The 12,637-nt window shown below is 45.4% G+C and overlaps 1 protein-coding gene across 1 annotated transcript; it reads right to left on the minus strand.

The window, feature by feature from the left end:
- Positions 1-1,057: 1,057 nt before the first annotated feature.
- On the minus strand, positions 1,058-9,715 carry LOC134074818 (aryl hydrocarbon receptor-like; the record flags this gene model as incomplete). The annotated part of the gene is made up of 3 exons (XM_062530498.1): positions 1,058-1,191; positions 6,902-7,025; positions 9,626-9,715. Coding segments are annotated over 3 exons (348 nt in total), but the record flags the coding sequence as incomplete, so codon positions are not given.
- Positions 9,716-12,637: the final 2,922 nt, after the last annotated feature.

The raw sequence follows: 12,637 nt of genomic DNA on the forward strand, positions 1-12,637 counted from the left end.
TGTGTGTGTTTGTGTGTGTGCGCACGTCTGTGTGTACGCGTGTGTGTGTGTGTGTGTGTGTGTGTGTGTGTGTGTGTGTGTGTGTGTGTGTGTGTGTGTGTGTGTGTGTGTGTGCGTGCTCGCCTGGCGAGTCACGGGATGCCACCTCAGTGGCACAGCAGGGGCTGGAACACTCTTTTCCAATAAGAGTGATGTCTTGGCCAGTCCACACACACACAGACACACACACAGACACACACTCACACACACACACACACACACACACACACACACACACACATACACACACTTCAACCTAAGTCACATGTGCACACTCTCTCACATACACACACACACAAACACACACACACACACACACACACACACACACACACACACACACACACACACACACACACACACACACACACACACACACACACACACACACACACACACACTCTGTGAGGTGCTGGATTATGTGCCTCTGTGTGGCTGGCTTGAAAGTGAAGGGTTTAAAGGCATGGCTTTCAAAGTGGCCACTTCAGAAGGTTTTCTTCTTCACACTGGAGGAAAAGAGCACGAGGCCTGGGTACTAAAATAAGAATGTTCTGTCAATTCTTATATGTGTTACGCCTGGGGAACGCAAACTCTCTCTCTTTCTCCCTCTCTCTCTCTCTCTCTCTCTCCAAATCTTTACACAGTACTGTATATCTTTATGGACACATGTTAGCCTTAATCTTAAACGCTACACCGGGGCGAAACATTATTTTAGGGTACAAAAAACTCTTTAGTGTTGCTTTAGTAACAGCGTACTGTATGCTCGTTTACCATGCGGTTTAGTAACCAGACTCTAATTGAGATCTAATACACATGGCCACCACATTTGCTTCCAAATAACCCACGCTGGCCCTTAAAAGTATACTGAACAAGGTGGACACATTTCTGACACCACTGCACAGCTGAGCAGGATAGAAAGAACATCGACGTTAAAGAATGAAGGGACACAGAGGGGAGGGGTGGTCCTCTCCTCCTCACAGTGACCTCTGGGTGTTTGTGGAGAGGAGGTCCTACTCACCAGGAAGCCTGAGGAGTTGTCCAGGAGACAGCGGAAGCGGCACACGAAGCTCCTCTCCAGGAAGGAGGAGTTCTCCGGGGGAAGCTGGTCTGGGTTGTAGGTGACCAGAGACATGTTGCTGACCGGTTCCCCATCTACGAGAACATCACAGAATGTTTTAGAGAACCTCAAAGAACATCACAGAATGTTCAGAGACAGACGGTGACCAGAGACACGTTGCTGACCGGTTCCCCATCTACGAGAACCTCAGAGAACGTTCAGAGAACCTCACAGAATGTTCAGAGACAGACGGTGACCACTGACATGTTGAATAACCTCAGGTTATTTTGCAAAGGCCAAAGGACCGAAACATTGTTTATTAATTAAATCTGTAAGCTCCAATATACACTATATTGCCAAAAGTATTGGGTCACCTGCTTTGATCCCAATATGAACTCAGTCACATCCTATTCTTAATCCAAAGGGTTCAATATGATGTGGGTCCACTCTTTGTAGCTATAACAGCTTCAACTCTTCTGGAAGGCTTTCCACAAGGTTTAGGTCGGAGTGTGTTTATGGGAATTTTTGACCATTCTTCCAGAAGTGCATTTGTGAGGTCACACACTGATCTTGGACGAGGAGACTAACTCTCAGTCTGCGCTCTAATTCTGTAGGGTTGAGGTCAGGACTTGCAAGCCAGTCAACTTCATCCACACCAAACTCTGTCATGCATGTCTTTATGGGCCTTGCTTTGTGCACTGGTGCACAGTCATGTTGGAACAGGAAGTGGCCATCCCCGAGCTGGGCTTGGCCTCTTGTTCCAGTGAAAGGAACTCTGAATGATCCAGCATTTACCAAGAGATTTTGGACAATTCCATGCTCCCAACTTTGTGGGAACAGTTTGGGGATGGCCACTTCCTGTTCCAACATGACTGTGCCCCAGTGCACAAAGTAAGGTCCACAAAGACATGGATGAGAGCCAGTCTCCTCGTCCGATATCAGTGTATCACTTCACAAATGCACATCTGAAAGAATGGTCAAAAATGTCCATAAACACACTCCTAAACCTTGTGGAAGGCATTCTCAGAAGAGTTGAAGCTGTTATAGCTGCAAAGGGTGGACCAATGTCATATTAAGCCCTATTATATAAAAATAGAATGTGCTTGAAGTTCATATGGGGGTCAAAGCAGGTGACCCCATACTTTTGGCAATATAGTGCATGTGGGTCAGATGAAGCCACTGCTGCACTCAGAGAGGACATGTGGCTCTCCTCTGGTGCTCTTGTCTCCTGTCAGCCACATGTCGGGAGGTTTTGGGGCATCGTACACTACTTAATCAGAGGGGACGTGTGTGTATGTGTGTGAGTGTGTGTGTGTGCGAGTGTGTGTGTATGAGAGAGAGAGAGAGAGAGAGAGAGAGAGAGAGTGTGTGTGTGTGTGTGTGTGTGTGTGAGAGAGAGAGGGAGAGTGTGTGTGAGAGAGAGTGTGTGTGTGTGAGAGAGAGAGACAGAGAGAGAGAGAGAGAGAGAGAGAGAGAGAGAGTGTGTGTGTGTGTAAGTACTGTAACATTTACTCTGCAGCTCAGGGAGATGCAGCGAAAGGTCACAGTCTCTCACATACAGTCCACCCTCCTCTGGGTTGAACACAAACATCTAAAAAAAAAACCTCTTCTGGGTTTAACACACACACACACACACACACACACACACACACACACACACACTGTAGAGTATACTACACTGTGTAGTGACTTACTATAGTATTTACTACAGTACACTACAATGTCTGGAAAATTACTATAGTAAATCCCACACTATATTGTAGTATATTATAGTAATGTATAGTATACTACACTGTGTAGTGACTTACTATAGTATTTACTACAGTACACTACAATGTCTGGAAAATTACTATAGTAAATCTCACACTATATTGTAGTATATTATAGTAATGTATAGTATACTACACCGTGTAGTGACTTACTATAGTAATTTTCCAAACATTGTAGTGTACTATGGTAAATACTATAGTAAATCCCACACTATATTGTAGTATATTATAGTAATGTATAGTATACTACACTGTGTAGTGACTTACTATAGTAATTTTCCAAACATTGTAGTGTACTATGGTAAATACTATAGTAAATAGTAAACTAAAGTTGTAGACTTTGTAGTGACATACTATGTCAAATGTCAATGTCAAATTTATTTGTATAGCACGATTTACAGACGGCTGAGCCGCACCAAAGTGCTTCACAGTAAAGTGCAAAAATGCAGAGAGTAAGTAAAAAGAGACACACATTTAGTTAAAAAGATAAAATGAAACAAATAAAACAAAAGGAGAGATATCAAAAGGTAACCATGGGACACTGTAAACAGGTGCTTAAAAGAAGGGGAACCCTAATTAAAAGCAAGTGCAAAGAGATGGGTTTTTAACAGGGATTTAAAACTGTGCACAGACTGGGCCGCACGGATGTGGAAGGGGAGGCAGTTCCAGGCTGCAACTGCAAAGGCTCTATCCCCCTTTGTTTTTAACCTGGTCCTGGGCAATTCCAGTAGCAGCTGGTCAGCTGACCGTAGTGCTCTGGAGGGGATGTGGTGATGGAGGAGATCAGAAAGGTAAGTGGGGGCCAGACCATGGAGGGATTTGAATACAGTCAGTAGGAGTTTGAAGTCTATGCGGTAGCGGATGGGTAGCCAGTGGAGTGATGCAAGGACCGGGGTGATATGTTCGCGCTTTTTTGTACAGGTGAGTAGTTGAGCATCTGAGTTCTGCACTAACTGTAGGCGGCGGAGTTGAGATTGGTCAATGCTGGTTTAAAGAGCATTGCAGTAGTCCAGTTGTGAAGTGATGAATGCATGGATAACTCTCTCCAGAGCACTGCCACTACAATGTCTGGAAAATTACTATAGTAAATCCCACACTATATTGTAGTATATTATTAGCCTGGCACGCCCTCCCAGTGACGCAACGCCTTCAGGCTTTTGCTGCTGGTCTGGTCAACTGCTCATTGAGAAGGATTTCTGAGTTCCCGAAATCTGCGGAACTGCCCCCTTTGGTCGAGAACCAATCAACTTTGAGCAGCTCCAACGGCTCTGGGTAGAGGCGTGTTCAAGGCAGAGGAAAGAGTGTTGTTATTGGTTTAAACTCGGCAATCCGCTTTCTGACATCTACCAGTAGCAAATCGAGGTACTTAAAGGAGGCGGGTCAACAAACGCTGGCAAGAAACCGTGTTAGCACAGGCTGTTGGTCAGACTAAAGTCTCGCAGAGCCTTTGAAAGTCGATGGTAATCAGGCTAGTATATTATAGTAATGTATAGTATACTACACTGTGTAGTGACTTACTATAGTAATTTTCCAAACATTGTAGTGTACTATGGTAAATACTATAGTAAATCCCACACTATATTGTAGTATATTATAGTAATGTATAGTATACTACACTGTGTAGTGACTTACTATAGTAATTTTCCAAACATTGTAGTGTACTATGGTAAATACTATAGTAAATCCCACACTATATTGTAGTATATTATACTACACTGTGTAGTGACTTACTATAGCATTTACTACAGTACACTACAATGTCTGGAAAATTACTATAGTCAATCCCACACTATATTGTAGTTAGGGCTGGGCACGTTAACTCATCAATCACTTAACGCCGATAATTATTTTATCGCGCATTAACGCAGTTTTTATTATCTATTTTATACTGTAAAAGTCTGTTGCTCACAGGCTGGTCACAGGCGTCTCATCACGCATTGAAATTCCATAAGCCTACATTCACAAAATCAGGTGTAGGCCTACAACAGAAGTGAGAGAAGCCACTTGCTGCAGCAGTGTAAGAGCAAGTCACATGTTCACGGTGCACGTTGTCACACGCACGCCTAATGTTCATGTTTTGCAGCTACTACAAGTGGCATTGGTAAGTTGTTGTATGGAAAGAAAACATTAGCCTTGAGTATTTTAATATTCAGTTGTAAACAAAGACATCTTCCTATGTAGCCCAAGCTGTAAATGGACTGAAGTTCGCTCTAACTATCTAATCGATTATGCTAACCGTTAGCATTTCTATGGGATTTCTCATAGACATAGCCATAAGCTAACGCATTAGTTTCTATTCTGTAACTTGGAATGATAGCCTACGTGACTGCACTCTAACAAAATATTTATTAGGCTACATTGCTTGACAGCGGGAGATAGAATCAGAGAGGGTTAAAGCGGAGCGGATAGTTATGAAGGATCTTTGATAGAACTAACGCAACCATCCATTTAGAACTAACGGCCGTTTGTCCTAATAGAAATTTGTGGCGGAAAGAAGTAGTTCTACAAATAAGACAGTTTTAGCGATTTAAACGTTTACATTATAATGGGAAATTCAGCTGGCCAATGGCGAGTATGCCTATTTTTTTTCCGCCAAAACATATTTTTACCCGCATTTGGCCAGTGGCGGGTGCTAATTTTAAACCCTGCACACACACACACCGCTCTCAAACCCTCTGTTATGGACTGAACACACACACACACACCTGTCACACACTGTGCCCACCTCTGCTGAGAGGGCAGCTACTACTACTGCGGTGTATGTGGAGACAGAGAGGTGGTTTGGGGCTTTTGGAAGAGCTGGCCCTGCTTAGACAGGAGCGATAAACACGCTTCCTAGAACAACAACAACAACATACATTTATATAGTGCTTCATCAAGGCCATCCGAAGTGCTTTATAGTGAAGAGGAAGTCTCACTAACCACCACCAATGTGTAGCAGCACCCACCTGGGGGATGCACGGCAGCCATTACATGCCAGAGACCACACATCAGCCTGAGGTGGAGAGTGAGGAAATGGAGGACTGGGCCAGTTACAATGTGGGGGGGGGGGGGGGGTTGAATAACCCTACCCTGGATGAACCCAAATGAACACAAATGTGTTGGCAAATTTGATTTTGTTCTACAGATCGGTTTGGAGGGGAGCCCTTTGACGTCTGTTTCTGAATCCCCCAAAAACCCAGAAATGGGTATTTTCTCTGGAATTGAGTAAACAATCGTATTTAAACATTCGTTTACAAGAATGATTGTGCTGGCTGCACTTCTGAAATGATTTGGTAAGACCTTATTGCACAAATTTAGGCTTTAATTTCACTGTTGATTACGCCTGTGGAAGTCGTAAAAAGGGGAAGTTCGGGAAAAGGGATTTGACTCCTGACTCCTTTCCAGACGGACCAGCAGAGCAGATCCAAATTAGCTAACAGGTTTGTCTACCCGGCTAGAATAACCCAAAACACTGCTAGTCTTTTCACGGCACATGATCCTGCTTTATGAACTACAGTGGGAAACACGAGACCGGCGCTCCGATTTCGGCAGAATTGGGAACAGCAGCGCGAACAGTCAGGGGAGAACTCAGAACAGACGAAGAGAAAAAGCCTTTTGAGGGAGAGAGAGGAGGGAGACAAAAGACAGCTGAGAAGAGGCCATGGGAAACTGGGAGACACAAGAGAGCTGAGGGGCAGGACTGGCTTTGGAACAGGGGAGGGATGGTGGAGAGTATGATTTTCGGCCTGGGGTGGGGTGTGTGTGTGTGTGTGTGGGGGGGGGGGGTGCAGAGTGTGTGAACGAGAGACAGAATGAGAACAGGAGAAAGACAGATGCAATGCAAGTGACAGATTGATAGAGGGTTCTAGAAAGAGAGAACAGAATGGTAAAGATCAGGTGCAGAGAAAAATACCTGATATATAGCAAAAGGGAGAGATAGAGGGAGAGATAGAGAAATCCATAGAGAGAGAAAAGAAAGAGAGAAAAGAAAGAGAAAGACAGAGGGAGAGAGAGAGGGCGAGGGTGAAAGACAGAGAGGCCGTGCGGTACTGACCAGGTGGCGAGTGGTCAGGGGGGGCGGTGGCCGGCGGGTTGAGGGCCCAGTGCAGGTTCCTCCTGAACTCCTGCTGGTCCTCCGTGTGGATGAGCTCAAACACACTCTGGTGCATGACGTCCGTCTGGGGGAGAAACACACACAGAAGAGGATCAGACACGCGTAAAAACGCACGCACGCACGCACGCACGCACGCACGCACGCAAGCACGCACGCACGCAAGCACAGAAGAGGATCAGACACACATAAAAACGCACGAACGCACACACGCACGCACGCACACACGCACGCACACACACACACACACACACACACTGGTTTGAGTTATCGGAAGCTTCATCAGTGTGACAGGCTTTCTTTCTTGTTCCAAAACACTCCGAGCTACAGTATGAGATAGCATGCTAGTCACACCCATGCTAACATTGAGCAAATCTGAATTACATAAGGGCCCAATTACTACAGCGGAAGAATGGGGACAGCTACAGCTACGGCTACAGCTACGGCTATAGCTACGGACCAAGCCAGCTGGGTTTGCCTTGGGGGCTTGGGCGGGGTGGAGGAAGTCGAGCTCAAGGGATATTTTTTGGGAGAGGATCACAGGATAGCTAGCGAGCCAAATCAAACTGTCTCTCTCTCTCTCACACACACACACACACACACACACACACACACACACACACACACACACACACACACACACACACACACATACACATCTCCGCCTGTAGCCTGCAATGCTCCATTCATGCCCTGGCACACTCTATGCATAGGATTGATAGATACGTATTAGACACGTGTAGGCTCTCTCCTCTGCAGTGTGACAGAACACCCTGGGGTAAAAGACTCGAAACAAGACAATCTAGTCTCTGTCCTCGGGCTGTTTTCAGACGACTGTATTAGGGGCTTGTGATATGAAGCAGATAACCGTGTCATGGATCTGGCCCTGAACTGGCTGTAATTTGGCCCTAATCTGGCCCTAATCTGGCCCTGATCTGGCCCTGATCTGGCTCTGATCTGGCCTGTTTAATTAACCTGAATCTGTCAGCCTGCCTGTTAGCTCATGCCATAGCCTACAGCAGGGTCCAGCGGCCTACGGACTAGTTGTCCTTCAGAGGGCCTGCAGTTTGTCAGTCTGACAGCACTTCCAGAATATCATATCATGAACAATGCATAGCGCTAGCAGAGGTCAAAACAATCGTTAGCTATGCCACAGTACCTCTCTTTGTGTACTGTTGCTGACAGATGATAAACACGAGGCCTGCTAGCATACGGGCCAATACCAAACTACTCCTCAACATGGCAAAGTGGGGAGGTGGTAGCATAGTGGCTAAGGAGCTGGGTTACCAAGCAGTAGCCTGACATTGTGGATCAAATTCCCAGAGTAGTCTGAAAAGTTGTGGGTTCAATTCCCAAAGTAGTCTGAAAAGTTGTGGGATCAATTTCCAGTTGCTACTGTTGCGTCCTTGAGTAAGGACCCTGAGTTCTTCTGTGGAGACTGAAATTGACATACAGAAGTCGCTTTGGATAAAACTGTCCAATGACTTCAGTATTCGGTTAAATAATTGTTGATCAGTTCAACATAGAGCCCTGTGAAATGAGGCCATTCTTTCAGCAGTGTGGATTCCCACACATCCTTCCCTCTGGATCAGGCCACTGTATGCAAACACACGACATTAATACAAATCCAAAGTGACTCAAAACACTGCTGTTAAATCCCGCTAATCATACGCAAGCCAAGAGGCCCGTTCAACCTGCAGGGTGCACACATACACACACACACATCAGCACACAGCTCACACACACACACACACACACACACACACACACACGTACACAGGGCAAGTCACACAGGCTAAACATAGAGGCTTTGGATTGCCACTTCTCAACCGACTGCCCTATGTCTGACCCTTGGGCCTTATCAAACCCTTATCCCGTGGAAATCCTCAGGTGAGCTGAGAAATGTCTAAGTCTGGCCTCGTTAAGAGCCCTGAGACTTGGCCAGGACAAACAGATGAGTGTCTCTGAGTGGCCACATCTCAGCCTGACAGGCTGCAAGCATATCATTCATTGTGTCATTAACCATTCAGACTTTATCCAAACTGATTTTTTCCCCCTGAAAGACCAAGAATAATTTCGCGTCATTGGATATATTTAGATTTAAAAGAAATTAGGAAATTAGGAAATTAGTTTATTGCTGTTTACCACAGAGTTGGGTAAGAGGATACAAACCCTTCTCTTCTCTGTGCCTGCAATAGCTTAACACTGATAGCCTAGCTCGGGGTCATCCCTTTGTTCCCTGGGTCCTATGTTCCCCGGTTTTCCCAAAAAGGGTCCTATGTTCCCCGGTCGCAATACATACCGGGGAACATAGGACCCTTCTCTGGAAAAGCGGGAAACATAGGACCCTTTCTAAAATCGAAGAAAAAAAGGGTCCTATGTTCCCCAGTCCCATACAAAGTGGGGAACATAGGACCCGGGGAACATAGGACCTGGGGAACATAGGTACGCTCCCCCTAGCTCAGCATAATTAACTATAAGTGGGTTACATCAGTTAGCCTTTAGCTAGCCTATAGCAAAATAGGAGCTATAATTCACTGGAAGTGGGTTACATAAGTTAGCATATAGCTAGCCTATAGCTAAATAGGCTAACTGCCATAGCCCACATCCAGAGGCTGAGGCTGTGTACAGTATGGCTGTGTGAATGCCAGAGGCAGCTCAACTCACCTGATGAAAGCCCAGGTAGTCCTGAATTGTGTGTGAGGAGTAGAAAATAATCCCCTCTGCGGTGGTGACCAACACAAACCCATTGAGAGCCTAGGAGAGGAAGAGAGAGAGAGTTAATCATTAAAGCTATGCAGAATTCAGACTTAGAATACTGTATGTTCCTTTGATACTCAAATGCACATACACACACAGGATACAGTATATAACCGATGAAGAATACTCTACACACAATCTCTCACAAGCTTCTTCTTAAAGTTAATATAACAAAGACCTGAAAAGGTAAAAATGTTTATTATCAAATCATTAATATGCAATTGCATATGCAAAATAGTTGCCCGATAACTGCCTAAAGACCGTAACCAAGATGCCCGCCAAGTAAGGTGACTTACAGTATAGGCCCTATAACGAGTGCTTTAGTAGTTTATGAATTCCCTCTGTTCTACACTGGGGATGGGCACATTGGCTTCCTCCTCCTTGTCCCCTATATCTGAATAGACCAAATATATCTGATCTGATTTCAGAGGGTCTAAGAGGAAAGCAAACAAGCCCCGACTACCAGCGGCACACGCCAAACACATGCAAGTGGCCCAGTGAGGAGGGACAGGTCTCTAAAGCAGTTTGGACAGTGAGTGGGGTGACACAGCTGTCACGCTGGAGTCTTCTAGTGTCTTTGATGTCTGTCCATGAGCGATGGGTTAGCGTAGTAGCCACATGCACACACACACACACACACACACACACACACACACACACACACACACACACACACACACACACACACACACACACACACACACACACTCTGCTGTCCTTGGGTGCTGTGCCGGAAGTGTACTGAAAAAAACTGATGTCTAACTGTCAAGGAAGGAAAAAATGATATGGGATGTTTGAAGGAGTGTGGGGATGTCGATGAACAAATTCTTAATTTTGGCACTGATCAAATTCACCAAGACAAATTTTTTTTACAGTCTATGAAAATTTCAGCCATTTTGACCAATGCAAAAAGAGAGATTCTCAATACGCCTGTGGATGCTGGCATATGTGGACCTGTTGGTATGTGTCTATTGTAGATGTTGGTATATGTGTATATTGTAGATATTGGTACTGTATATTGGTACAGTAATTTCCCGCATATAAGCCACATTGTGTATAAGCCGCAGGGCAGTGTTTTATGCAAGTTAAAAGAATCAAAACCACATTGAAATTTAGCAAAATCAATGTATAAGCCGTGGCTAATAGTCGTGGATATTGTAGATATTGATATTACTGTATGTTGGATAACAAGGGTGTTATACGGCTTCATCTTCTGACTCCATCCTGGACCCTGCCTGAATCATCCCAAACACCTCCCGCCAAAACAATTGGAGCTCATCACTGCCTTGTGCTTATTTCCTGTCTGACGCCATCTGTTGCCTCCTGGACTCTCCGCCAGTGGTGTCCGTGTGTGATTATTACTCTAATCTTCCCAGAGGTTTCACAACAAACCAACAAACCACACACAGGCTTGTGACGTGACGTGACCGCGTGAGACGGCCGCCAGAGACAGAGACAGACAAACCCACCCGGCTCAGACTGGACGTGGTTCCCTGTGTGGCCACTGATTGTGTCTGCGAGGCTTGGCTCGGGTTCAAATCGAGGGCTATTACACTTAGTCATTTAGCAGACGCTGTTATCCAAATCAACTTACATGTGAACTATATGACAAGAGGCGGTTGTCCCACGGAGCAATGTGGGGTTCAGTGCCTTGCTCACGGACACAACAGTGGAAGCTGGGAATTGAACCCACAACTTTTAAGGCTAGTACATGCTAGCCCAGCTCCTTAACCACTACGCTACCACTGCTACAAGGGATGTGAACGTGGTGGACAGTGGGTGTATGTGTGGCTCTGTCCGTGTATGTTCCAATTTCTTTGCACTCCCTCCCGACCAGGGCACTAGACTCTTGAGCTACTACCCCAAGTGGGCGAGAAAGTCTAAAAATAAAGTGCACATTGGTGGCGTCAGCAGAATTATGTATGTTTGTCTGCAAGCGAGTATGGTCCAAAAACATGCAGGTTAATGACACTAAATGTATGCTGCACCGACTGTGACAATTCACTACAGTTCATACTGAATATAATGGCTGATAAAAGGCATGCGTTTTATGCATTCAACATTTTTTAGAGAACTAAACCGTCTCTATCTCCCTCATTCTTGATCAGTATTTTGCTCTCAAAATACATTCAGTGTTTCAGAGACACCAGACGTAGCAAAATAAAGGCAAACTAGCTCTTCATCCAGGACCTGCCAAGGACACCAGGGGTGAGCTCCACCCTCCCCCCTCAGGCAGTCTAGCACACAGGGACAGTCCTCCACAGCCATGTGGCCCCCGCTATCTGCCGCGTTTGCAATCTTTGGGCAAAAAAAAAAAAAAAACTGCCAAGCGACAACACAAGCTCCTCTCCTGCCACCACCCCGGGCTTTAAACCGTCAGAGTTTCATGGATATTTCAGTGACAGCTATATTTGGTGTCTCTTGTGCCCGTTTCAGGGAGAGAGGCTTGTGTTTGTGTTGGCATACGGATGTGCCCTCCTGGGCCTCTCTGTTGCAGCTTAGAGAAACAAAGCCCAGCTTTGTCATGGACTGTTAAGGACACGTTCCTGCGTCTTTGCCATACTCATTTAGCTCCCTCGGAAGCTGGCCTGCCTGTCTGCCGTTACCGTAACACAATGTAGGAATGCCCCTGCTTTGTCGATTTGAACATACTGTTGACCCATTTAGTGCTTAGGGGGCAACCATTTAGTGCTTAGGGGGTACCCAATTAGTCTAGAACTGACGGAAAAAGGATGTGGTTTTATTCAAGATAGCAACAACATGCATTCCAAACCAGAACCAACAAATAAAGTCAGGAGGCCCATTCTCCATAATGGAAGTAAGTGTGGCATCAAAATGAGTTTGACGCCTTTATTCTAAAGGGGGGTAAACACATAAAGATTTTATAAATCTCAACTAAGTTTTTATCTGTGATGTGAG

Source organism: Sardina pilchardus, unplaced genomic scaffold (assembly GCF_963854185.1).
Source record: "Sardina pilchardus unplaced genomic scaffold, fSarPil1.1 HAP1_SCAFFOLD_273, whole genome shotgun sequence".
Taxonomy (NCBI): Eukaryota; Metazoa; Chordata; class Actinopteri; order Clupeiformes; family Clupeidae; genus Sardina; species Sardina pilchardus.